The 26977-nt window shown below is 38.8% G+C and overlaps 1 protein-coding gene across 2 annotated transcripts in view; it reads right to left on the bottom strand.

Annotated features, from left to right (window-relative positions):
* Positions 1-10793: 10793 nt before the first annotated feature.
* Positions 10794-26977, bottom strand: part of LOC142358585 (uncharacterized) — a 34626-nt gene continuing 18442 nt past the window's right edge. For both annotated transcript variants that reach the window (XM_075410009.1, XM_075410008.1), the window contains exons 2-8: positions 25677-26107; positions 24324-24471; positions 23517-23664; positions 22814-23015; positions 22244-22474; positions 12764-13027; positions 10794-11359 (exon numbers count right to left, since the gene is read on the bottom strand). In XM_075410009.1, coding sequence (XP_075266124.1) covers positions 11317-11359; positions 12764-13027; positions 22244-22474; positions 22814-23015; positions 23517-23664; positions 24324-24471; positions 25677-26107 — 1467 coding nt within the window. In that variant the 3' untranslated portion in view covers positions 10794-11316. The remainder of the gene's footprint in view (positions 11360-12763; positions 13028-22243; positions 22475-22813; positions 23016-23516; positions 23665-24323; positions 24472-25676; positions 26108-26977) is intronic.

Below are 26977 nucleotides of genomic sequence, written 5' to 3'. Positions count from 1 at the left end.
CTCTAGAATCTTATCATTGAATTCAGTTGCTTTCAATCTACTCTGTTTTACACTAAGAGCGATCCTATCGGATTCGAGGAGGAATTCCACACTCAATAATTTTGTCTGCAATCGCATCACGATTGCTAAGTAAAACTAAAAGTGGTAATCCCACAAATTAGTAAAACTTGGATTCGCACCTCGAATGCACTCTACAATTTCTAAGTGGATTTGTGACGCGAAACGTATCTGTATAAACTCAGTACAAAACTGTAGTTCGGAAGATTTAAATTCTTTATCATAAGCAACAGTAAGCCATATCAAGTAACGTATTAGCATTAACGTGTGAGCATTTAGACATTTAAAGCAACAAGTGATACTTAGACGGCAAGGTTTTTTCGATGCTCTTTTACTGGTTTTTTGTCTGATGTTATTGACGTCAAATCAGTTCGTATTCAATCGGCAATTGTCTAGAAAACCTAAAAATATTAAGCCGAAAACCAGCTTAATCGATACATATAGTGATTATATTTACTTAAAATTAGGTTAAATGAACTTTTTCGGAACATTCTACGTATATTAGAACGTATTTAATTCTTATTTTAAAGTTTAGAAATACTCGAATCTGATTGGCTAATAATTCGTTCATTTACTACGTAACATCCTCCGGCCCGGAAGAAGATGTTGGGAAAACTGGTACAAGTTTTACAAGCGGACGGACGAGTGAACCGGTCGACGTACGTAAAACGGCGGAGCGCGCGACGCTATCGGAGCCGTAACGGAGTTCCACAATCCGAGCGGTTGGGTAGTAACCCCTAGGGTTGGTTTCCTCAACTATCCAAACCAAGTCACCGGTCTTAAGGTGTTGCTCGGCAGGCGTCTGCCACTTAGAGCGTCGGTTCAGCGTCGGTACGTACTCTTTGATCCAACGGGACCAGATCGCATTAGCGTACGACTGCGCACGGGCGTAGCGTTTACGATGGTCAAGCTCATTATTGCCAACAACAGACGGAATACCGGTAGAGTATTCTCCTAAAAGAAAGTGGTTGGGTGTTAAAGCGTTCAAATCGCACGGATCGGCGCTTACGGTTGTTAAAGGACGCGAATTGAGAGCATTCTCCACGAGACAAAAGGTAGTATGCAGTACCTCATCCGTGAGGCGACGCGTGCCAAGAATCGTATACAACACGCGTTTGAAGCTGCGTACCAACCTCTCCCAGATACCACCTTGATGTGGTGCGCTGGGTGGATTGAACCTCCACTTAATACCTTTGTGAGCGAGCTCAGCTGCAATGTTGACAACGTTCCACTTTTCAATACTTTCTCGGAGTTCTTTCTCCGCTCCAATAAAGTTAGTGCCATTGTCCGACCAAATCAAGGCAGGTGTACCTCTACGTGACACAAACCGCTCAACTCCCATAACACAAGAACTGGTGTCCATGGATGTAACTATCTCGACATGGACAGCGCGAGTAGTGAGACAGGTGAAGAGGAAGCCCCACCTTTTCTCAGTAGTACGGCGGACAGTAACATAGAATGGCCCAAAGTAGTCAACGCCAGTGTTCGTGAAGGGAGGAGACTGGTAAGCAAGTCTCTCCTTAGGTAAGTCAGACATGATTGGTTGCATAGTTACAGCTTGGAATTCTCTGCATCTCAGGCAGTGTGCTTTGATGGAACGCAAGGATGATCTTAGTTTCAGTACTGTGTAGTGTTCCTGCACAATTGATCTTAGGTATTCAACGCCCTGATGGTAATGCTTGACGTGCGTGTGTTCAAGGAACAGTTTTACAAACGGATGACGTGCATCTAAGATGATTGGGTGCTTTACGTTGAACCCAACTTCAATTAACCGCTTGATGCGGCCCGAGGAACGGATTAGCCCATTTGGACTAATAAACGGTGAATGTGGAGCAATTCGGCTACTCCGTTTAACGAATTTATTGTCAATGAGATCTTTTCTTTCGGCTTCAAAAGACTCTCCTTGCACCAAATACTGTAGATGACGCTCGGCTTCGTCAAGCTCAGTAGGGTCGGTAATGCTACCATCGGGGTTACGGTAGCCGGCATGTTTCGGCAAAAGCCGGAGAACGTATGCGGCAATGCGCAAGTACTTTTGATAAGAACTAAACTTATCAAATGGGAATAACGACGGAACGGGAGTTGTCTGTTTTTTAACAGATGTAGCGAGAGAGACAGTGTCTTCTATGATGACTGCTTGGTTGACGCCAAGTTTGATGTTATTAATGACGTCTTTGTTCGGTACGAAAGGGAAACTTGAGTTAGATAAGAAATGTGGACCCTTGACCCAACTGCTTAGTTGCAAAACCTCAGCGGACATTCCACGCGTGCCAGCGTCAGCTGGATTATCCTTAGTTGCGACGTGGTTCCATTGGTCAACGCTGGTATACTCCAAAATTTCACAAACGCGGTTTGCAACAAAGATTGGTTGCTTTTCATTAGAGTTTATCCACTGAAGAACGGTCGTGCTGTCTGTCCACATGAATACTTGGTTAACAGTTACCGTAAGTGCCTGAATAATTTCGTTCTTCAGCCGAGCGGCAAGTAGAGCTGCTTGCAATTCCAGTTTAGGGACAGTCATTACTTTCATTGGCGCCACGCGCGCTTTCCCCAAAACAAACGCAAGCTCTGTTTTCATCTTGCCCGAAGGGGTTGTTACTCGGGCTCGAAGAAATGCGACGGCACTAAAAATATCCTGGGAACTGTCACCGAACATATGCAACTCTGTATTATGAAAGGGTCCACTAAAGTAACTTCGAGGAATTTTGATGTTTTCAAGCTTTGGTAAGTCAGCACTCCAGGCCAAAAATATTTGAACCATGTCCTGTGGGAGCTCATCATCCCATTGTTGTTCTGTGACACGCCAGATGTCTTTTAAGAGCAATCGGGCACCGACGGTAAACGGTGCGACAAGACCAATGGGGTCAAAGACTTTCGAGACAAGACTTAGGACCAAGCGTTGCGTGAGGGACTTGGTGATAGCGCAACTTGTACCCCGACTCACAACTAAAGTCTCATTAGTGTGATCCCACTTTAACCCTAGCACATGCGATGAATCCTCCTGACATGAAACAATAACCTTAGGCTCAGTAGATTGAGGTGAACCATCAATTCGGTCAGCCAGATTTGGTACATTGCTTACGAACTTTGTAAGCTTGAACCCACCGAGATGGAGAAGATGTACCAATTCCTTCGATCTATTGATGGCTTTCTCGGGAGACTCCACTGAGTCAAGATAATCGTCCATGTAGAAGTTTTCAAGGACGGCTTTTGCAGCTTCGGGGTAAAACTTGGCATTGTCTCTCGCAGTGCGTTGTAATGCATAGTTGGCGCATGTGGGCGAGTCTTTAGCCCCGAATATATGGCGCGTATATTGATACACTACAACGTTTGTTGTGGGGTCCTCCCGCCACAAAAAGCGAAGTGATGGTTGATCTGATGGTAATACACCAACCTGTAGAAACATTCCCTCGATGTCGGCAGAGACGGCATATGGATGTTGTCGGAAGCGAAGAAGTACGTAAATAAGGTTTTGGAGCAGATCAGGGCCAGTGAGCAAAGATTTATTCAGTGAGGCGCCATGAAATTTTGCTGCTCCATTGAGCACCCTACGCACCTTACCCGGTTTGTTCGGGTTTAAAACCGGATGGTGGGGTAGGTACCACTCTTTATCGGACCGCTTCTCAACCTTGTGAGCGTCCGGAACCTCAATTACATACCCCTTGTTTAGGTCTTCCTTGATGGTACTAGTATACTTCTCTCTAAGGTCTTCATCCTTAGCCAATCGTTTTTCGAGAGATTTTAGTTGCACAAGGGATGAGAAGTAATTATTTGGGAGCTTGGTGTTATCTGCTGCCCACAGCATTCCGACATCGTATCTCAGGCCATTGTGTATGGTGGTACTCTCAAGGATTTCGTGAGCCCTTGCGTCTGCTGCAGATCTTGAGTCGACCTGCTTGTTTGCCCCGAATGATTCAATGTCGTACCATGACTTTACTTGACTTGCTAACTCATTGTCTTGTTCGATATTCACTTTAAAGCACGTTGAGGTTAAACACGAACTTGATGGTAACGGACCGCTTAAGACCCAACCTATGGGCAAGCGTACGGCAACGGGTGAACGCTTCTCATCGGCAGAGAAGTATTCTAACGGGCGGATGGCATGATAGACATCTTGTCCGAGTATCATCTCAATGTCTTTATAGGAATATGTTACGGGATCAAGGACTGCTAAGTGTGGGTAAGTCTCTTGCAGGGCCTGTACATTAATTATATCTGAGCCGACGTTCAGACTCTCTTTAACGAAAGGGTTGACGGTGAATGGTTCGAAATCTTGTTGTTCTCTTGGTTTCACAGTAACTTCAACAACCCTAGTATCAACTACTTCTTCGGTATTAATACCCTTGACAGTTAGCTTTAGTGCTTTACCGTGCAAACCGAGTCTATCTGCGAGACTACCGGCCACCCAAGAGTTACTGCAGGCGGTATCACACAAAACTAAAGCCTTGGTATCTAAACCGGACGAATTGACCAACTGCAATTCAGTCACCTGAAGGAGCCCCTTAACATCAGTAACAGATGACATTGTTGTGGTCTTATTAGGCTGGAGTTGACTAGAAGCTGCTTTACTTTGCCCTGTGTTGCCAGAAGGTTGAATGGTATTGGAATTTGTCGACTGTTTTGTTGGGAAAACCCTATCTGCTCCATGCAATAGTGTGTTATGCGAACTATTGCACCCTTCTGCTCGGCACTTTCTTGGTTGAGGGCACTGGCGGAATGTGTGCTTGTCCCGTAAGCACGAAAAGCAAAGTTTATTATCTGCCACCAACTTAGCTCTCTGGGTTGGAGTCTTTTCCTTGAAAACTCGACATTCCCATAGCCGGTGGTTACCTTTGCATACAATGCAGCGAGAGTAAGTGTTTGTGGAAGAAGATGGCATTTGCTTCTTTGTTTCCCTTTGTTGTGAATTTGATGCAAACACTTTTGAGGCTGTTTTGGTCTTGGTTACTGAAGTGCTGTTATCTTCAGGCCTTGCCTTGGTTGCGCTTTGTTTCATAAGATCGTGGGCCTCAGCCTTTTCTTTAAGCCAGTCGTTAAAGTCAAGGAGGGTAGGCTTAACCCAGTGCTTCTTAACCGTAAAGAGTGACCATGACTCTTTCATGTTTGGTGGTAACTTCTGTACCGCTTGGTTAAGTAGGGAAGCGCTCTTCAGGTCAGCATCATATGATAGTGACTTGAAAACCCCAACGAGGCTGGATATGGCTGCAGAATAGTTAATGATGTTATCACTATTGTGCATTTTAAGAGGCGGAAAGTTGCTTAGTTTATCCAAGTGTGCACTTACGACTGCCTGTGGCTGGCCAAATTTACGTTCCAAAGTCCTTAGTGCATCCTTGTACATTAAACCACAGTAAGCAAACTCGGCGATTGCAATCTTTGCTTTACCAGTGACGAGTGTCTTAAGGTATGTCAATTTAACGTCATCAGTGAGCGTTTGCGAGTCAATCGCGCTTTTGAATTGACCATACCACTCGTGCCATTGCAATGGATCGCCATTATACTGAGCAAGTTTCCATTCTGGCAAGGGGTCATTTTTCTTGCTGGTTATTGCATCAGCTAATTCCCTAATCAATGACGCATTGTCCGGTATCGGAGGGGCAGGTGCCGACACCTGCGGACCGCTCCAACTCAACGGAGTGGGCCTAACATAGGGGTATGTTGGCTGAAAAACCGGAGTGGCTAGACCAGGTACAACATTAGTAGTCGGGATCAGGTTTTCCTGCTGCGCGCCTAGCGGTGATTGCATATCAATCAAAGGGGGCGAATTGTGATAAATTCGTGGTGGAACAAAAGTGCTTGATGGTGCGATATGGGCGTGTACATTTGGAGGCAGACTATTCACGGTGGTTGTGTCTTGGTTGAATAATGACGGTCTGTGCTGTGGAAACCGCCAGTGACTCATATTTGGCACAAAATTTTGGCCAAGAGGGATATTGGGCATATTTGGGACAGGCGGAGCAACGGAACGTACAACTTTGTGTACTCGGTTATTATTATTCTGAAATGTTTTGACGAGAGGCTGATTATCCAAAGTGGCTTGTGGGATGGGAGCAGTGAGGTTAGGTGCAAAGACTGGTTTTGGAATCGGAAGGACGTTAGGATGAGCGGGTTCGGAGTTGGGCTGTTGAATGTGTGGACTTGGTGGGGCGCTTGGGTGCAGGGGAACGTTGATTGCGGGGGCTGGATGATTTGTTGTCGGAAAAGGAGGAAGAGTGGCGTTTGGTGCTCGGGGGACAAAATTAATTTGTTGTCGGGGGCATATACGCTGGGCCAAATGATTCTCGGGCAGACTTCATGTTTCAGGTCCCCTGGATTGCGAAATTTGAAGTTGTGCGTTGGGAAAAACCTCGGTTGTAATATTCTGATTTTCTTGTGGTGCGAACGTCTGTTGTGGAATGGGCTGTTGAATGGGCGGTGAAGAAGCCCCTGGTGCGTGTACAGAAGGCGGCTGACTATCCACGGTTCCTTGGTTAGTTATGCTTGGGAGCGCCGTGCCTTGCTGGCCTGTTTGATTCATTTGCGCCCTTAGGTGCGCCTGGTACAACGCCTGTGTGTTAGCAGCAGCCAAAAAATTTTCAGGTGGAGTATAATAGGGGTCGAGTTGCTGCAAGGTCTCATTGCTTAAAATGTAATTGCCTCGACAATTTTTTGGAATGGAATGCCTTGAAATTTCAGTGTTCTGATCTTCCACTGTTTTGCCGTTGTTGTGGCTAGGACATTCTGGAGGGTCAATCATAACCTTTGGTTCGCTAGTTTTCTCCTCATTGTGAAAACTTAAAGCAAGTGAGGTGTTGATCCAATCTTGGACAGCCTTTTCACTTCTCATTGAGCTCCTAGCACTTGCAGTTGTTTCAGATTGGCTACCTTTAGAAACGGCGTCCAGCAATTCAAATTCTTGCAGAGTTGCCTCTGCCAACCGTTTCCTGTTGTTTTCCTCCAGTTCATCCAATTCCATTTGCTTTTTCTGTTTAGCAAGGCGAATGGCTGCTTCATTCTGTTTTTCAATTTCTTCACGCTTCATCTTAGCAATTACGTAATCATGTTTACGCTGACTAGATGTTTTTGACGATGTCATAATTGAGGGAAGTCTAGAACGAATGGAAGCCCTTGGTTCCTGGAACTCACTCACTTTATCATCAGCAGAGTTGATGTAGTTTCGTGCTGAAGTGAGTATCTTGTCATTCTTAGTTGTCATTGCTTCCAAGTAAGACTCTAATGAAGGCACAAGTGCACTTGGATCCTCCGTTTTTCCAGCAAATGCAATCAGGTCCTCATTTTTATCTACAACGGTCATAAATGCTTCGTTGCACTTTGTTACTAGGCGTTCAACTTTCACTCGCCTACTTTGATTGTTTAAACAATGAAGGATATCTTCATGTATAGCATGCAATTCAGCTTCACGCTTTGACCTGGCAGCGTACAACTTTTTGACTTTTTGATCAAGACTATTAGACATCACGATGTTATTATTTCCAAATACCAGCAAAACTACCACTGCACACGGTTATCTTTTATAAGCACACTCCAAACAAATCAAACCCACGCAAATAAAACCCAACGCAAAAGACACCAAACACAGCACACTGTAGACAGTCTGTAAAACAAACCGTCCAAAGAGCAGAAAATGTCGTCGAGCACCCAGTGTCCGACAAAAACAGAAGTGGAGCGCTGAACGCTATGCGCTCAACGCAGAGGGAGACAAAGGACGCACGGGAAGTCGAGCGTGGAACGCGCGACGAAACGGAAACGTGACGGACGGGAAGTCGGACGAGCAACGCGCGACAGAACGGAAACGGGACGTGCGGGAAAACGAACGAAACGGGACGGTGGGAAAGAACGGGCGGGAAATGAGTTCGGAATGAACTATGTTAGCAGACCACAGCAAAAACTCAAGCAAACAACCTAGCCGTAACTCCAGAACAAACTTAAGTCACACCCTAGGAAGAAGGAGAGAAGCTACTGCAAGACAATATAATATATTTCATAATGGGTCTATAACGACAAATTTAACGACAAACTAATTTACAGCAATGCAGTAGTACACTAAAAGGATGCAAAGGTCAAGAAATTTACTAGCCGTAACTCCAGAATAAACTTAAGTCACATCCTAGCAAAACCCAAACCAAAACAAACAATCAGCATACTAACGGTATTAAACAAACTACAGCAAAATTGAATGAACTACAATAGTGTATTTGTAGACTAAGACAGTTGGAAAAGTCAAGAAACAATCCAGCCGTAACTCGAGAATAAACTTAAGTCACACCCTAGAAGGTAACAAGACCAAACCAACTAGCAATCATACGGGTACACACAAACATAGAGCAGCAAAATCAAAATACTACAACAGGAGGGCTAGTAAATTAGTAAAGTTGAAAAGTCAAAGAACAATCCAGCCGTAACTCGAGAATAAACTTAAGTCACACCCTAGAAAGCTATAAGACCTAAACAACAAACCAGCATACTAGCATACTCAACATACTACAGCAAAAACAACAACATACTTCATCACATATGACATACTACACTGAAATCTGGAAAAGAAGCGGAAGAAAACGAAAAGCAAAGTTTTGGGAGAGCGACGTTATTGAGAAAAAAAATCGTAACACGGAAAACTAAAAAGCGAGAGGACGAAAAGGACGCGGGCCAAACGGTTCATAAACGATCGACGAGAAAAATTATGGGAATTCGATATTTTTTTTTGTAGGCCAGAGTTTGTGAAAACTTTCACAACTTTTTTGTGTTTACGAACCTTCTTGCTGGAAAAATGATTTTTTTTGACAAATTTGTCAACATTTTATGCTTTTGTTCAATTTCTTCTATTTTTGGTCAACATATCTGCAATTCTTTGAATACGGAACGGTAATCCAGTAAATTGGACGGTTTTATGCCTGAAAGTACGGTTTTTCAATATTCTATATTGATATTCTATGTTTTTTGATTTGCATCAAAATTGACCAAAAATTTTCAAAATTGGACAAATTAGCATAAATTTCTTTCAATTTCCTCTATATCAGAAGTTATTTTTTATATACGAACCGACTGTATCAATTTTTTCGAATTTTTGGTAAATCTACCAAAAATTTTCAAAATCGATGTTTTTTCGTCTTAAAAATTGTTTTTGTGGGCCCCCTTAGCAATGTTTTCTGCCAAGATTTTTTACTTCTACTACACCAATGTCAAAAAAATTCTTGGGTTGGGTTTCTTGCAATCTAAGTGATAAATCTAATTAATTCACACAAATCAGCAAAAAATTTATTAATGTTCTGTCTTACAGTTTTTGTAAACGGATTGGCCCCCCTCACGTCTGCATAGTTGTGACTTTGACACTGTCTACACGTCTAGTCTGATTTCAGGGTTCTCTATTTTTTCGGTAAGAAGTGGTTGAAATTGACATTTGTTGTGCCTGCAGTTCCCGGTGTCCAGGTTAATGTATGTCTCTGTTGTTGTAAATTGCATTTCCAATGGCTGCGGAAATGAAGATCATCCCCATTTTTGCCGCTGTTGGACTGTTTGCTGTCAGCGCAGTTTGAATTGTGTAGCCAGTTGAATATACTCTGGCAGATGGGCATTAGTTACAATTCCGTCACCCTCTTCAGTTGAATTTGAAGTAGATAGGCCCAAATCCATTAAGAATTCTGTCTGTTGTAACTAATTATTAATCCAAGTGAGCTGTACAGGTACGAGATCCTCAGATATTCAAACGTATGAGTAGAACAAAATAGCAGTAATCTAGCTTGATAAATAGCAGGGAATCCCACAATCTTGTATCAGAAGACCCAGGCATGCATGATATGGTAAATAAGCCGATCGCGGCACCATATAAACTCAGTACAAAACTGTAGTTCGGAAGATTTAAATTCTTTATCATAAGCAACAGTAAGCCATATCAAGTAACGTATTAGCATTAACGTGTGAGCATTTAGACGTTTAAAGCAACAAGTGATACTTAGACGGCAAGGTTTTTTCGATGCTCTTTTACTGGTTTTTTGTCTGATGTTATTGACGTCAAATCAGTTCGTATTCAATCGGCAATTGTCTAGAAAACCTAAAAATATTAAGCCGAAAACCAGCTTAATCGATACATATAGTGATTATATTTACTTAAAATTAGGTTAAATGAACTTTTTCGGAACATTCTACGTATATTAGAACGTATTTAATTCTTATTTTAAAGTTTAGAAATACTCGAATCTGATTGGCTAATAATTCGTTCATTTACTACGTAACAATCTGTACGGTCAGAGATATCACATGGTATGTTAAACTTTCTCTCTATTAATTCTCACTAAGTTCACGACTATAGTTTGATCGATGTTCTAACACAACCCAAGTCAATAATCCCATTCTCTTGGCCTCAAAAAACTCAAATTAATAGACCAGTGCTAACTTTTCTTGGCTAATAGTCTATTGACCCCGTTTCGCTTCGCATACCTTCACTTTGTTGTTTCATAATCTATTAGTTATCTGATACCTCTCAATGTGTCTTTCATCTATGCTGCGCATTCAGGCTCCGAAACATGCCCTTCAAGAAGGCCATGGGAAAAGGTCAACAAAATTGAATGAAAGCGCGTGTATGAAAGAAACGCGTTATTGACGACCTTTTGTTAATCAAAACTGGTGATATCTCATTCTTGACATTCTAAAAATTGCATAGCACTCCTTCGCCAAATATTCATCCAACTTTTATATGCTCATTTTTACTAGAGATAGCTACTTGTTACACAAAAAGACACTTGATCAAATTTTTTTCTTTCTGTTGCTGATAAACTAGCAAGAGTAGATTAGGAAAGATAGAAATGACATGTGTAAAATAGCAGCTAAGTTCACTTTTAATCTTTATAACGATCTTCGAGAGTTCATTTACATCAACATAACTAGCAGACGACAATCGAGAAAAAGTAGATCACTATCTGTCCATCTTAGCACAGTTTTCCAATCTTGAAGTGGATTTTTTATCACAGAGATCTTCATCTCCAATGTCAAAATGTCAAATAAGTTCGTGGCAGCACAACAAGGGCGGGCTATGAGTAGCTGTGGAAAACTTCATTCATTCATTAGTCGTATTATCTCACGTTTGTCACGTCTTTGGTACAATAACAGTCTATCATAAAAGGTGGATCTGTTTTTTTGCAAGGATTGGTTAGAATTGCTGAATAGTCCTGATGAGTTGAAATGTGTGTGAGTGGCTGTAGTTTGTTCACTTCTGAGGAATGACCTAGGTTTGTTTGCAGTGGGTGATGGAATTGTTTGTGGCGTTTAAGGTCGCAAGTAGTCGCGCATGTCTCTGTTGTTATTTAACCTGAAATAGAGAAGTTGAACAAACTGTCACAGTTGTCTAATAAGTAATTAATACTCGTGATAACAGTCATCTTTTCCTATATTACAATCAGTCATTCCAAGTTTCGTACAATTCATTAAGAACTGTTATCTGTTGATGATCATTAACAATTAGTATTTTCTGCAGTTTTAATATTGTGGCTTTCTACCTAATGAGATCTCCATTTTAAGTGAGGCCAAGTACTAATCTTTGTTCAATTAATTATGTTTTTCTCAACTCACAATAATTCTCGGCTAAAAGTTGAAAATGAAATAGTCAGGGAACATTGAAAAAAACGTCGGAAGATATCGCAATACCGAATGAAATTCAGAAGGAATTTAGTTTTCACCATGCATTTCACCGACAAATAATCACTCTTAACAGCTCAAAAAAACTTTCAACTGAAAATTGGATGTTTGTGTGGATATTGCCGAAAATTTGTTAGCTAATTAAGACGGGGTTCTGAAGGTTCCAAATTGTTAGAAGGTTGAGAGAGAGAGAGCAACCTTATCTAAATTATGCATAAGATAAGCTTGACAAGAAGCTCTACTTGTTCAAGGTATACTTGGCTAGAGAAATGAAGTCTTGAGGAACGAGAAAGAACGTGAGAACGGGTTATAAGAGATGCCCAAGTTCGAGAGCTTAAGACCAGTTGGTGTAATTGGGTAGCACACTAGGCTTGCAAGGAAGAGATGCTGGTTCAAATCCAGTACTGGTCCATTTTCACAGTAGTAGCGCGTTTTGACCCCCTAGCACAATGGTAGAGTTTCAAAACTCCATATATCTATTTTGCTTGATTTTTGTTGGAGGAAAGCTCCATCAAAATTTCGAAAAACTTCCCATCAGTTCTATTTCCATTCAATATATTTTTTTCAAAAATTGCAGTTGTGTTATTCAAGACGCATGGCACTATTTAAAATGATAAATATCCTAACAGGTGATATATTATACCAAGGCTGGAAACTGGTTATAGAGCAGGGTGTGGCTACGGGAGAACTAATTCCATAATTCCTTAATCTGATTGAAAAGAATGGTAATTCAATGAAAACGGTAATTTAATAACATTCAATGGGTTGCTCAAAATGCTCAAACTCAGTTAACTGATCATGAATTAGTTGCAATTGTGGTTCAAAATTTGCGGTTCCGAAACAATGGAAGATTTCTCATGAAATTCAGTCAGCACGCGTTTAAGAAAATAAACACATGGCTTTAAGAAATTCGAGGAAAAATACTCGCACAAATTATCAGTTTAAGCCGATTATGACGCAGACAAATGACTCAAAGCGACAAAGCAAAGGATTTATGTTCCATACGTGGCAAAGTTTGTCACTATAGTCGTGTTCTACTGAAACATGAGAAGAGACAAACAAATAAATATTGTCTCACCTGCCCCCGTCACCATAAATGTATAGACTCTGGGTAATGTTCTGTGAGTTGGTAGTACTGGGCGGTTGGTGCATTGACCCATTAGTCCCATTCCCATAATAGTACACTCTATTCGGCCGCATTCCGTTGTACCCGGCTGGTCTGTTCATGCACACCATGATTGTGATGCAGGCAATCAGGATAACAATTAGCAGAATTCCCGCTAGGCCGATTACAATCATCACTTCTGGCGTTTGCAGACTGGCCATGATCAAAGTGCTCCAGCTGAAAAAAAAACAATCGATGATTAAATGTTTGCAATTCATTTATTGAAAAAAACTACATTGATTCTCAACGTAGGCAGTGTTTAATCGAAAAAATATTTTTGACATAACAGACTGAAGAAACGAAGAAACGTTTGCATGAGTGTCTTTTATAACAACTTAAATTTATTGCTACAAAAATTGCAATACCACACTTGTGATAAAAATGTCAGGTGACTTTCTTTGCATTATCGGAAATGATATTACCAACTTAGAAGTTAAATTCAATTCACACATCAATTGGGGACTTGAAAAACAGTAATTGCATAAAAATTGTTTGCAAAATGAAAATTGCACTAAAACGATTGCGTTTTCTTATTGATAATTTAGATTGAATAAAATCAATATCATCCCTATTCTATCACAAACAATGATGAAAAACAAGTGGAATAAAAACTTGACAAGATTGTTTTTGTTGCGGAATTTTGTTAATGGACTTTTAATTTGTGAAATCATACAAGTGAAATGTAGCACACAAATTATCCCATCAACATTATGAAAGTTGAATTAATTCTAAAATGGACGGTCTCTTTCTTTGTTTGTATTTCATCAACCTATCCTTTTCTATTTGCTTCTATCCCTAGATTTCCCTTTTTACTTCTTCCACCTCAACTCAACTGACGACGCAAGCAGAAATGTATTGAAGTGAGCTATTACTACTGCAGTTTCTGCAAAAAGATACAAGTAAAATATCCAGGCACAACAAGCTGCAGTTGCAAGAAAGAATACGCAATAATCACACGCAATACTTCCGCCCTCATAAATAAAGGGGAACAACACAACAGAATAATATTTCACTATTACAGGTCAGGTCGATAGCAGCAAAAAAAAGTTCCCCTGTTGGGGGAGAGTGAATGGGTTGTTGAAGCATGTGAACAAATCCATCTACAAACAATTCAACTCTTTAATTTATTCCATAGTTTACCACATCAAGTATTAGTAATAACCACCCCGCCCGCGTGTCTTACAAGTTAAGCTTCTTTTCCGCGCCTTTTTCATCCCACGCTATTTATAACCCCTACTCATCAAACAAAATGATGTCACTTTATATTTCCCACAAAAATTGTATGCTTCCTTTATGACACGAAGCTGTAACTGTCTGCGGTTTTTAACTCTCGCGTCCATGTACGCGTCGGAAGCTAGGCAAGTTTCGAGGGCATTTGAAGTAAAAGAATGGAAATCTTCATTTAATACATGTACTTTCTGAGTAATTTTCAAAGATTTTCAGTCATCAATTTCAGTGTAAACATTTCAGCCTGTTTTTGTAATGATACCTTGATATTTTAGAATAGTATTTCAAAATCCGTCAGAAAGCGACCTTCATGAAAAATTCAAAAACCAAAAGAGGACTTGTAATGGAGAGTTGAAAACAGATTCCACTGCGTGGCGCCACCTGAACCAATATAGGCATAAGAATGACCGCTTGAATTCGTCCAGGTACTTGAGCTAACAAGCATGGCTAAATCAGAAAAATCCACTGCATGAGAATATTGTTGTTAGCTTTGGCCGCTATTTCTGAAAAAAAAATGAGTAGTCGACATCAATATATAAAAACAAGTTCTGGATATCCAAAATAGGTTTGAAAGAATAATTTGTTGCGATTAATTACGAAAAAAATACTTGGTTATTCTGCCGAAATAGATGAATTTTCTCAAAAAAAGTGTTTATTTTTTTCAATTCAGTGTTCTGATCATCAAAAAAGCATCCAAATTTTTTTTCTAGATCTTTTAAATAATTAAGGAGCAGTTTCTTGTTATGATTCGGATTTCTTTAGTTTCCAATTAAATGTGACTTAGTATCACTATTTCATAAACAGCCGCGTGATTTGAATTTTAAATTTTTGTCGCTGCCCCCACGCATATCTGTCATAGTCTAGACGGTCAGTCACAAGATAAGCGGGGATATCGCAAAGAATTCTATTGGCTCGCCCTACAAAATTACGTTACGCTCTACTTGATTTTGGCGCGCAGCCTTTCTGATAAAATAGGACAGTCACGTTGGCCGTTATTGCGAACATCTGGCGACCTGAATTGTTCAAAGCTTCATCCTATTCTAGAGCCGACAATGTGAGTAACTAACTTGTCATGAGTTAGGGGAATTATTGAACTTGACTGAACTATGAAAGCTTTGACTCCATTAAATGAAAGCTTTACTAGTGAGAATGTTTTCTGCCCAACTGAAAATGTTTTCTGCCCACTAATGGGCAGAAAACATCTTTGTGCCAAATAGAGCTTCGCAATGAAGAATTAATTTATTTGCTCTATTTGATCAATTTGACAGGCATTGCAGTTCATTAAAAGTTTACTAAAAACTATACAATAGGGCATACAAGTTACCGGAAATAAAACAATGTACAATATAATCACCGAATTAATTACATAGAATTTCAGAGAAATATATAATTTCAATTGTATCTTCTCAATTGAGATGATTTTAGAGTAACAATCTCAAATAAGGTTTAAAAAATCTGAATATTTATTGATTTTACTTTTTATTGCAGCAGATGTGGCAAGAGGAGTTATTTCATTTCATGCAACGTGAACTCATCAATCAAGGTGTGAACATATTTTAACTCATGAACAAACAAAATTAACAATTCCTCCATTGACAATCAAGAGAATGGAGCGTTGTTCAGTTGGGTGCATTTGAATACAGGCAAATAAAGGGGCGAAAGGGTGATGATTAGGAATCCCCTCAAGTACCATTACACCTCTCTCCCCTTCCCAAATTTCCCTTTTCCTCTTTTCCCGCCACCCATCAGTCTCATAGACTCCATATATTTCCCCCTCACGTTCTTTCTACTAATTCCCCCCTTTTTCTTAGCCTTTTCCAAGATTTTTGCTAGCCCCGTGGGAATGAGATTATGGGTCGATAGTATCGGGGGGTGGAAGCGGAATGCATAAATGTGCTTTGAAGTTGCACAACTGCCGCTCATTTCCTGTTCCTGTCACAATTTTCCCCCTTATCACTTTGTATTCTATTTCGTAAACACAGCAAAGTGTCCTCAGGCTGTGATAAACGATCAGAACAAAGTTTAGGAAATCACGCAGATTAATCACAACGCCCATCCACCAAAGATTCCAAACCCAAATGGTGCATTAGATCGAAAGTAAACAAAAACAATAAACGAGAAAGCCGGGACCATGCAATCAAGTTACGAAAAATTAAATTACTTTTCTTTATTCTTAATTTCTGACGTTCTTAATTTCTGACAAATACAACATTTTTATTGTAATTTTATTAAACTGATTGAATCTATTGTCAGATTTAAGTTGATTTAACAGTTCACTGAACTAATCGGCAAATCAACACTAGTCGGTCATTGCTTTTATTTTTACCTTAAATTCTGCTGTTTTTATTCGCGATTTAATTTAAAAAGCAAGGCATTCATTCATCAGAATCGATATTTTAGTTGAATAGATAATAAGCACTTCTTAGCTCAACCCCCTCCCTGCCTCTCCGCCAAATAATTACTTCTTATCTTTTCTCTTTTGTCTCTAAAAGTCCTTTTCAATTTTCACTTTCCCCCATTCTCTTTTTACAACCCTTGGGCACAATCTGTCAAATAGAGGAAAGGAGGTATTAAGTTTCAAATGCCCCCCACTGAGATGCGGATTAATAAATTGCATTTGCATAAATCTTATTAACGCCATCCCAGGAAAACGTAACAAATACATTGAGACAAAAATTGCATTAATAGTTGATATTTAGCACTAATTGGGTGAAAAAAGTTATAAGTACTAAAAATAGCAAAATAGATTATTTTTTTCAATGACTCATCATCAATATGGAATTCGGGGGAAAACGGTAATTGACTTTTTTACCCTTTCTTCTGCCATTTCCAGTTTCGGTGTTTGTGAATATTTTTCCATTATTTGCTTAAGGCTTTATGTTTGTGAAAAGACGAATCGGAGCCGTTTTTCACACGCGATGTATATAATGGAATTGAGACATGAAACATATGTGCTCAGTTGTTCACGCTTCTTTGATCTGTTCATGCCGCATCAGTAATCTCTCAAAATTCCTCCCTATAACCATTCCCTGTCCCCATTTTTAGCGGTCCATTTTTGGTATATGGAACTTGGATCAGTTACAACACACAAATAAAACTACAATTTAAGTAGACGCAACAAAAATTAAAACTAAACAAAAACTTGACGCATTGAACCAAGAAAAAGGACATAAAATAACAAGAAAATACTTGCAGCTTCAAGGAAACATGGTTAATGTGCGCAAAGGCATGATGTATATATTTATGTTGCAAATATTTATATTTGTTTCCTATGTTTTATTGATCGAAAGTTCAAAAGGTATCTTTGAAAAATTTAATTTCTAAGACGAAATACAGATTTTTGATAGGGGTATTTTCGAGCACTGAAAGTTGATTATATCCCTGTATATAAAATCAACCGCTTTATCATTTTTTTGATATATTATACCGGACACTGTTGTTTTCGGGCAACACAACCCGATCTTCATTCGTCATAAAATGCTCATATGTAGTATACAGAATTGGCAGGATATGAAACGTTCATGTACTGGACTCTTAAATTCAAATTTGGCATTATTAGATAATAATAAATGGAAGGAAGGGGAACGGAGAGAGATTGCCTTTTAAGGACACTGTCAAAGTGACAGTAAAAGGTATGGTACACAAGAGGGGAGATAAAAGGGAGATTAGGGAATATTACACGGGTGGAGCCTATATTCCTTCTTTCTTTTCCCTCTCCGTCTTAGTCGGTCAGGCGGCAACTTAGAGTAAACAGTTAAATACCGAAGGAACAAACAAGGACAAAGGGGGAATTTATTGGCAAAATTAGAGAGAGCTAACAAGTGAAGAGAGAGTCAGTACCAATATGATTAAAGAAGGGGATTATACTGTGCATGGTCTTTATTTGCTGTCACGTTTCCCAACAAAAGGCCGTTTTGCTCCGTTGATAAGCTCGAAATTGATTGAAAAGGAAACTAGTGTATCAATTTGGAACAAACGTTTGAAATAGAACGTTGGTGAGACGATCTTCACCGTGTTTTTTTCTCAAACGAAAAGACAACGATTCTTAAATTTAATTACATTTGGTCAAAAATCTGCATATTCAAGCTTTAAAATGTATATAGATAAACAATTTGGCAAAAAATAAAAATATAATCAAGCTAATCATTCCGTAAAAATTGTTACCAACACAAAAAACGGCCATTTACATTATCAATTTTCAGGCCCAAACCTATAAAGAAATGGATATAAATTGCTACAAATTCATCTGAGAGGAGCCATCATATAATCATGAAAAATATCACGTTCAGAAATATCGGAAACGATCCTTTCAGCAAGTGGAACGAGCAAACTAGTTCTGAAAACGAAACGACAATACCTTTTCCTAATCACAGAAGATCCAAAACACATCGGATTGAAAAGGACCTCATTTCATAATGAAGACAATTATAAAGATTTTACTCTCAGTGCGTAATTCAATAGACTGAGAAATACAAAAAAAAATATTTACCAAAAACACTTCCAGAAATCCAAATTCACTATTTTTTAAACTTGCTTTAAGAGTAGTGAACCGACACCGCATACGTTCAGAATAGAATTATTTGCTTGCGAAAAAAATGCTGAGAAATTAATGGCGCTTATGGCTCCTCCCTACACCCCTACTTTTTAATACAAGACTGCATTCACGAAGTTCCACACGAATAAATTTTTGTTTTTCGTTAATAATGGCATTAATAATTTTCCTTTGAAGGGATATCTGCCTTTAAGGCGGTTTATAACCCATATCTACCCAGTGCCCCCGGTTCCCCTGACCATATCCGCAAAAGATTACTATATAGCTATGTACATGTGTATGTCTACGCACGGACCACGACTTCAAAGCCCAATCAGGAGTATTGCTTCCCAAATTAATCCTTTGATGTTTATTACACTGCCTCTAGCAGCGACCTCTATAATCACACGCACTTTCTTATTAGCCAGTCGCGTATTGCCTCAACTGAAAGGCTCACGGCTGTATCCATTTATGGATAGGCGTGACATAATTGAACGTGCGTGAACAAGTTGCTATTTCAGCAAAGCAAATCAAATATTGTGTGTTGATGTTTTTCATTTTAAATTGATCCACAAATTGTATGTGGATAAGCGGAGAGCGGGAATTAAATATTGCGTAATAACTAAGCGAGTATCAAGCTTAATAATAAAGGATGCAGGTGTTTTTGAGATTGGGATTACGTAATAATTAGGTCATCCCGCGGAAGCATTTGTCATCATGAGTAGTGCTCTCAAAGCGCGTGAACAAATAGCAAACCTAGAGTTGTAAAAACATCAAAATTAATCTTCCTTTTTGGATTTCGTAGGAAGGACTTAATGATCTCTTTAAAGGATGAGTCTTTATCGGTTAATAAGGCAAAAAGTGAAGCAATAACCTGTGCCATGCTCATATAAGCGGTCTAAAACTAAAAAAAAGTTCAAAGTACTTTTTTAAAATTATTTTATCCGACTTTCTGTTACCACGGATTCGCCGAAAAAATTTCAAAATAGCAATACAGTCTTATAGTATGCTGTGAAAAAAGGTTTAACTTAAAATATGAACTTTTTAGTCATGACCGTCTTAATGCAGTTTGGACCAACATTTGGACAATGTCCAAAATCCGACTTCTTTTTTTGTTACATTTTTGATTTTGCACAACTTTGAAGATGCTTGTTTTGTCTTGTTACTATTTTGCTAGTTAATCTGTTGGCAGGGCACAATAGTAAATAACAATTGAGTGATACATAGCCGGCAAATTGGTTGTAAACAAATTGCAAATAGTCAAAAGGTATATTTAAAATAGGTAGATGGGTGAACTAGGGGTGTGTGGTACACAATTGTATCGTAAATCTCAAACGTAGCTGTTGGAATTGAACTCACACCCCTACGCAACTTCACTTACTCATATCTGTGCTATTAGTTCTCACAGACACAGCCCTAATGCTGTAATGTTCAGAACAGGTGCCTGGCTGACCCGATTGTTGCCAACTATTCAAGATACATACCCAAGCCTCTTAACAGGGATTATTTCAAACTTTGTACTTAAGTTTCTTCTGTCCTATACACAAAAGAAAAACAATCAGTGTACATCTAATCGAAGCGATATAATAACTAAAAATTAACTTAATGCTTTGCTTTTGTTTTCCAGTTTTCTTTAGGTGTGTGGCTTGGAATGTGACACATTTTACGTTGTTTGATCATAAGGTTTCATGTATTAGGACGTTAACGCTTTTCAGCAGTAAGTTGTCTTTGTTCATTTGTTTGTTCGCTATGGGGGACATAAAGCGCGTATGTCTAACGACATACGTCCCGCAAGGCAAACTGAAGTGAGGTTTGATGTGTGGTTGTTCACGTTGGTTCTCGAGTGCCTGGTCACAGCAGGAATCCCCTGCATTTAGTATCTCTTCTTTTTCTAAGTTTCTTTCTCAATACCAGGGACATATGACAGAGATTAAAACAACAAAAATAGGCAATAAAGAAAAACAGAGTAATTTACTGTTACCGACTATCAAACAATACAAAGAGAAGTCTTTATTGACTGTTCTAAATTCAGTCCAGGGAATCCGGACAACATCACAACCTGCCGATTGGGTCACCCAAAAGAGTTTTTTAATGTTACTATGAAAGTTTACTTTCAGCTGCTACGTGACCTACTTTCTGGTACAAAATTTGTACTATCTTGTCTAGCGGACATCCAAATACCTTTTGATAAGGATTTGAACTCATTCGCTTACGTTGCTGAAAAGATCATTTTAAACAACTTACGGCTAGACTAGTATACAATATGAGACAATGGAATTTATTAAATAGGTTGATACGATACATATAGCAAGCAGTCTGTAAATCCAAGAGGAACAAGGCGGTAGATGTTTGCATGTTTATAATTACGTCATGCGCCATTATAAACTCATGACTGTGACTTTGATAAGTGACTGTGCGTTTATGTGTTGTTTCCACTTCACCTCACCTAGGGTAGACTTAGTTAGCTAATCCCCTGACCAAATTGTTTACACCAAACTCTACTCGAGATATGTATTAAATCAGGATGCTGAGCAGTTTTAAGAGAAACGATTGCCTGCCTCGCCTATGTCACTCAGACTCAAACAGTCCCCCGTGAGCACTTGAGCAAACCATCGCGCACCTGTTTGTTAAGTTTGCAAAAGTCTCTAATCGCTAGGGGGCACTTATATTTATAAGTTCGAGCGAGTGTGTATTTGTGTGATAAGACGACCTCTGGTGTGTTTTGAGGTTGTTTTGGTGTGTCATGTGACATACGAGCGTTTATGACTATTGATGTTGCGACACTATTATTGTAAACAATGCACATGCTGTAAGAATGGGACATCAAGTTCGCGTTTTTAAAAATAACGCATTATATCGTGAAAACAGTTCTAACTAGAGTAGACGTCTATGATTCATTAAGTTACTATGACCAGTGTGAACATGGCGTTAACTAAAGAAAAACATTAAAAAATCATGGAGCAGATGCGCACTGATAGTGGTTAAAAGATGACTAGGATATGATTTTAATTGTTACAACTAGATAATACTGAAGAAACGGCCAGGCAATGTTCTGTTGTCCTGTTGTCACTGCTGTTACGAATTTGTAAATCATCGACTTGATAACAGCTATTTGGATCTCATAATTGTCTCAATAAAAGGCGATGGAGGTCATAAACTACTGGAGATCCCAGTGCCAGTCCAATCTAGGCACCTCTAGTCTTCATCAAGAAAGAGACAGGGCGTCTCCACTCTTACTTGCAATCTCTCATAAAACTACAGAATGACAAATCGGTAATTGCTACAAATTAGGTGTAGTCCAGACGTCTTCAAAATAGGTCACACACCTGGTACTATTTTCATCTCAAATTAGATCACTTAAGCGGCCGAAACGGAAGAATTCATGCTATGAAGGTTAAAATCTCGTCACAGCAGATGAGCTTAAAATTTATGTTTGAGCATTTTTCAGCGCATGTATTAAACAATAGGGAGAAATCGTTATCTATCATAACTCACAATTTTGATGAAAAACTGAACATAGTAAAAAAAACCAAGTACACCAGACAGGTCAATATCACGCTAACAACGGCGCTGAAAAAAATTACAAAGTCAACAAAAATAGCCAAAAAAGAGCTAGGATGTTTAAAGTGGCTAACTCGTTGTTCTGCGTAGGAGTGTGTAAGACTGGAGGGTTGATGCGAGTTGGCTTATCCTTCTCAGCAGAGATAGCCTGGAAGTTGTTATTGTTGCCGTTGGACTCCTCGCCAGACCAGTCTGGTCCATTGTTGGAATTGCGTTTGACCTCCACCGGTACCTTTACTGTTACTTCACACTTGTTGTCATTCATACCGTCAGACACGTGAACTTCCAGACGATACACTGAATACCTGAACAATCAACACATAGTTTTTAGAAGAAACAAAACAAATGCAATTTTTTCTAAATAAAACCAAAAACATGTCTGTTTCACATGAAAGATTCGAAATTTTATTCTTTTCAAAACGCAGAAGTTAGAAGGTGAAATTAGAGAGGTGAACAATCTTGTTTAAATAAAATTTTTCAGTAAATTGTGGGCGACGGCGGGAAATTATCTAAACTAATACATAGTTCAGTCGGAATCAAAATTTTCATATGTGGGTAGGGCATGCACACATTATATTATCTTCAAGAGAAATCGGACTTATTATGTCAAAACAACAAAGAGGCACAAATGTAAAAGCTCTTGCCTTCCTTCGGCTGACTGGTCGTGACCTTGACCTTGTGGATACCTATGGTATAATGGCTCCACCCCATTGGAGTAGTGTGGCGGCCTGTTGTGTGCATTGTAAGGTACCAGAGGTCTCTTGACTGTGATGTGACCGGAGTGTTTGTCTATTGCAAAGTTGTCCTCTTCGTTCTCTAGGGAGTATTGAAGCTTTGGCACATCATCTGCAATAACAACACAAACTAACTTATCAACTTAGTCACACTCCTCCTTCCATATACGATGGCACCGAATTTACACTTCTAATTTAGTCATCTCAACGTTTAAAAAACGTACAAAATAATCCCTTCTTAGCGCTAAAACAATAGTTGCCAAACCTAAAACGTTCAAAAAAGTGATTTCACGATTTTGTTGATTTCAGAGCAGTTCAGTTTAAAGCAAGTTTCAGAGCTGTTCATAAAACTATCTACAAGGCGTTTATATAGACTACAACTAGCCACACTATCAAAATTGAATACCAAATTCAAGAGAAGGAAGTGAAACATTTGAAAATCAGGTATCTCCCTTCAGAATTTTGGACAAAATATTGATAAGACCTTAAAATCAATCAATTAAACTGCTCTTAGCGTGAACCAATTTCAGTACTTTCAATTTCAGGCATCACAATTACTTCCAAAATGAGTATTGATTTTGAGCTCTGTTTAATGTAGCGAGTGTAGACTGACCAGTGTCTTTGTCGGTGGCTGTGACTTGGATGACAAACTCTCCCACTTTGGGGGTGGTGTCGAACACTCTCTCCGTCTGCTGGTGTGTGAATGTGGGAGTGTGTTCGTTCACATCAAACACATCTGCCATTACGTTTACATAGAACTCCTAACACAACAACAATCATTTTTTCCATGAAACCTTAATAAAAACACTTATTTACGTCTGGAAGTGTAATCAGTCAAGAGATCACAGGTATATAATCAACGGTTCCTACATCGAGTAAACACTTCCCCGCTCAATGGGCGAGACAGTTATAAATATCTCAGCTAGTCATAGATTCCATTTAATCTTAAAACTACACCAATTTTAAGCTCGTTTTGTTTCAGAGAAACCAGTTAACCTAGAGGACTCGAACCTAGTACCTCAAGACAATGATTGATTGGGGCACCTACCATTACACAACATCTTTGATTAACTTTCAAATTTTCAGCTTTTCGTACAACAAACTGGGCTATTACATTATTCATAACGGTAGATTCATAACATTGATCAAAACTAAAATTTGTCGCTTTTCAAAAGAATAAACAATATATGCAAAGATTTAATGATTTGTGTGTCAGCCCCATTCGAGCAGAGCCCTATTTTTGAGGGCAAACTCTGAAAAACACTCCTTCCAAACAAAAAATCTCCAAAAGAAAAGGAAGAAATCAGTAAAATTTGTTGCTGTTATATTTGCGTACCTAAGTTTTCTGATATAACCCTCAGCCCCGAAGAGACATTAAATAATGATAAGGATTAAAGTTTAGTAACAGTCAAGGACTGACCTGTATGTTAGTGACTTTATTGAAGACGTTGACTGAGAACTTCTCCTTAGGTGTGCTCTCGTAGTCTATTCTCCTCACCAGATTTATCTGACCATCTTTGTTCACTCTGAAGTGTGTGCTCACATCTCGCATGCTGAATGTGTAGGGCCTACATAGTCACAAACACCCAAATAAATAGATGCTAGCAATAACCCAAAATATTCAACACATTGTCCACTTTTCTCAAAAAATCAAAAGCTTAACCACGTTTCATAATCGGTACCGATGAAACTCCATATTTTCAAAATTCTCGAAAAATTTATCAGTTAGCTTACCGTAACAAGATTTCCATTCTAACAAGCAACTACCATAGAAAAATCTTTACCTGAATATTCGAAAGGCTGACATTAACAAAAAACATTTTTTTAAGAAAAATTCTTAGCTCTAGACGTACTTCCAAGTGAATAATAACTGTTTGTGAAAAAATCTGATATCTAATTGCTAAAGACTTTAGGCATTAACAGCTGGCTTCTGATACAATAGGCAGTTATGAAATACAGTGAAAACAGTAGACTAGGGTTAACTATAGTTAAGTGTCTTTTTCTGGAATAAAAAAACCAACGCGTTCAATTTTAACTTCTCTATTATAAATCCGGGTCAGAAAAACTTATAAAGCTCCATTTGTGAAAACCACCTAACACAATTCTCACCTCGGAAACAACATACCAATTGGTAAATGGATGAATTTCTAACTTGTGTATGACATCCAAAAAATCAGGTGAAAACTTCCTCTAAACTTATTCACAAAACTTACTCAGAAACCTACTGAACAATTGAAATCAATATTGTTTAACTTCTTGCGTTTATAAAAAAACTAATAGAACTTAAAGACTAGCTGCTGTTCAAAGGTGACAGATATTCAATCAGGCATTTTTCATCAAGTTGCCTAAATCAGTTTTTATTTCAGCACTTCCAAATTCTGTAATGTTTTGTACGGTTCAGTTTCCTTAATTAATGCACTTGTAAGGAAGTAAAAATGTTACAGCTTTAACTGCTCAGTAAAATGTAACTCTTTCTAGAAGAGAAAGAGTTGCAATACAAGGATGAAACTTTTTCGGTCGATCAGAGCCGATGTTAGAACAAAACAACTCAATCCTTGGAAATTCAGACTATCAAGTTAATCATTAACACGCTTGTCTGAAATTTTAAGGATTGAGTTGTTTTGTTCTAACATCGGCTGTGATCGACCAAAAAGGTTTCAATTACGTTTCAAAAAGTTATAACTCAAAAATAGAAGTTTGAATGCTTGGAAAGAGCGCTTAGCTAGGTGGATAGATAAAAGAGGAGAAACAAGTATGTTAGCTTTTCACTTACTCCTCAGCCCAGTTCATGGAATCCTTGAGGTTGTAGACTAGTGTGTTAATCTCCTGCATCTCAGACACGTAGAAAGTAGTCTCCAAAGTGTTGATCTGGTGCTCGTTAGGGTCCCACGCGTGAACTAATTGCACAGGCACACAACTCAACATTAGTATTAAAGCACAGTAGAAGTAAAGCACCACAGAAGTCATTGTAAGATTCCAAGTCAATTTTCTGCTTCTCGCTGAAGCTTGTCTCGAATTTTCACACCAAGGAAGTACCTTCGGGTAACTTTGGGCAGTGCTGGGTGAATGTGTGAACAAGTAATTTGGGCAAAAGATTGTCTCAGGGTTTAAGAAATACTGGCGACTCGGAATTTCAGCTACTCGTTTATTTGTCGTGTCCTTTTGCATTTTCGAAAACACGAGTCTACGAATTGTACGATTTGGCTAAAACAGGAAAATGCAAAAAATTCCCAATTAGTAAACGTGAAAAAACTAAAGCAGTTGATACTGCTAATTGCGTCGTTTAATGTCTATGTCAGTAACTAGCTTTGAAAAGGAAACTGATCAAATTTTCCATTTTAGTAACTTAACTATAAAGCAAGTCTTCAGTAGTAGTAGTAGTAGTAGTAATATTCGCAACACACAAAAGCACCAGAAGTAATAGTGCTATTTTGGAAAAGTGCTACTGTATGTGAAAGTAGTATCTGACTATTTTAGCTATAGAGCAGAAGAAATAGACAAATCTGCTAATTTGCGCACCTTTCAGCCAATCAGAAAACGCGGCGGCAACGACGTCGTCTCTGCAATTATTTGTTATTTGTATGTTAAGATAAATTCTAAATAACAATTTCTAAACGGGACTATAACTTGCTAACTCGACCGGCGCGCGCGATGACTAATCGAGGAAAAAATAACAATACTATTTGAGGGGAGTGAAAAAAATTGAAGGCAAAAGCAATAGAGACAAACGCGCGTAGGACTACAAATTTAAAATGTGCGTGTTTAAAACAAGGAACAAAAGCAGCGCCGAACAACTATTTTCCTTTTTGTTAGAGGAGACGCTTTTGGAATTAAAAATTAAACTCTATTTCAACAAACAATGCCTCCCCTCTATGTTTAAAACTGACAATAAATTGCAGCACATGAATATAATTTCAAACATTTTCTTCAGCTGAAAAGACAAACGTTTCTTCTGGAATTTAGGGAAATGTAAAGATGTTAAAAAAAGACCAATAGTATTGACAAACAGTTTCGATTCAAATTCATTTTGAAATTATGCCGCAGAAAAGGCCGGATAACAGATTTTTCCAGATT

The sequence above is a fragment of the Convolutriloba macropyga genome, chromosome 2 (assembly GCF_964194025.1).
Source record: "Convolutriloba macropyga chromosome 2, txConMacr16.3, whole genome shotgun sequence".
In the NCBI taxonomy this organism is placed as follows: domain Eukaryota; kingdom Metazoa; phylum Xenacoelomorpha; order Acoela; family Convolutidae; genus Convolutriloba; species Convolutriloba macropyga.
The sequence above is the reverse complement of the archived record's forward strand: the minus strand, read 5'-3'. Positions and strand labels throughout refer to the sequence as shown.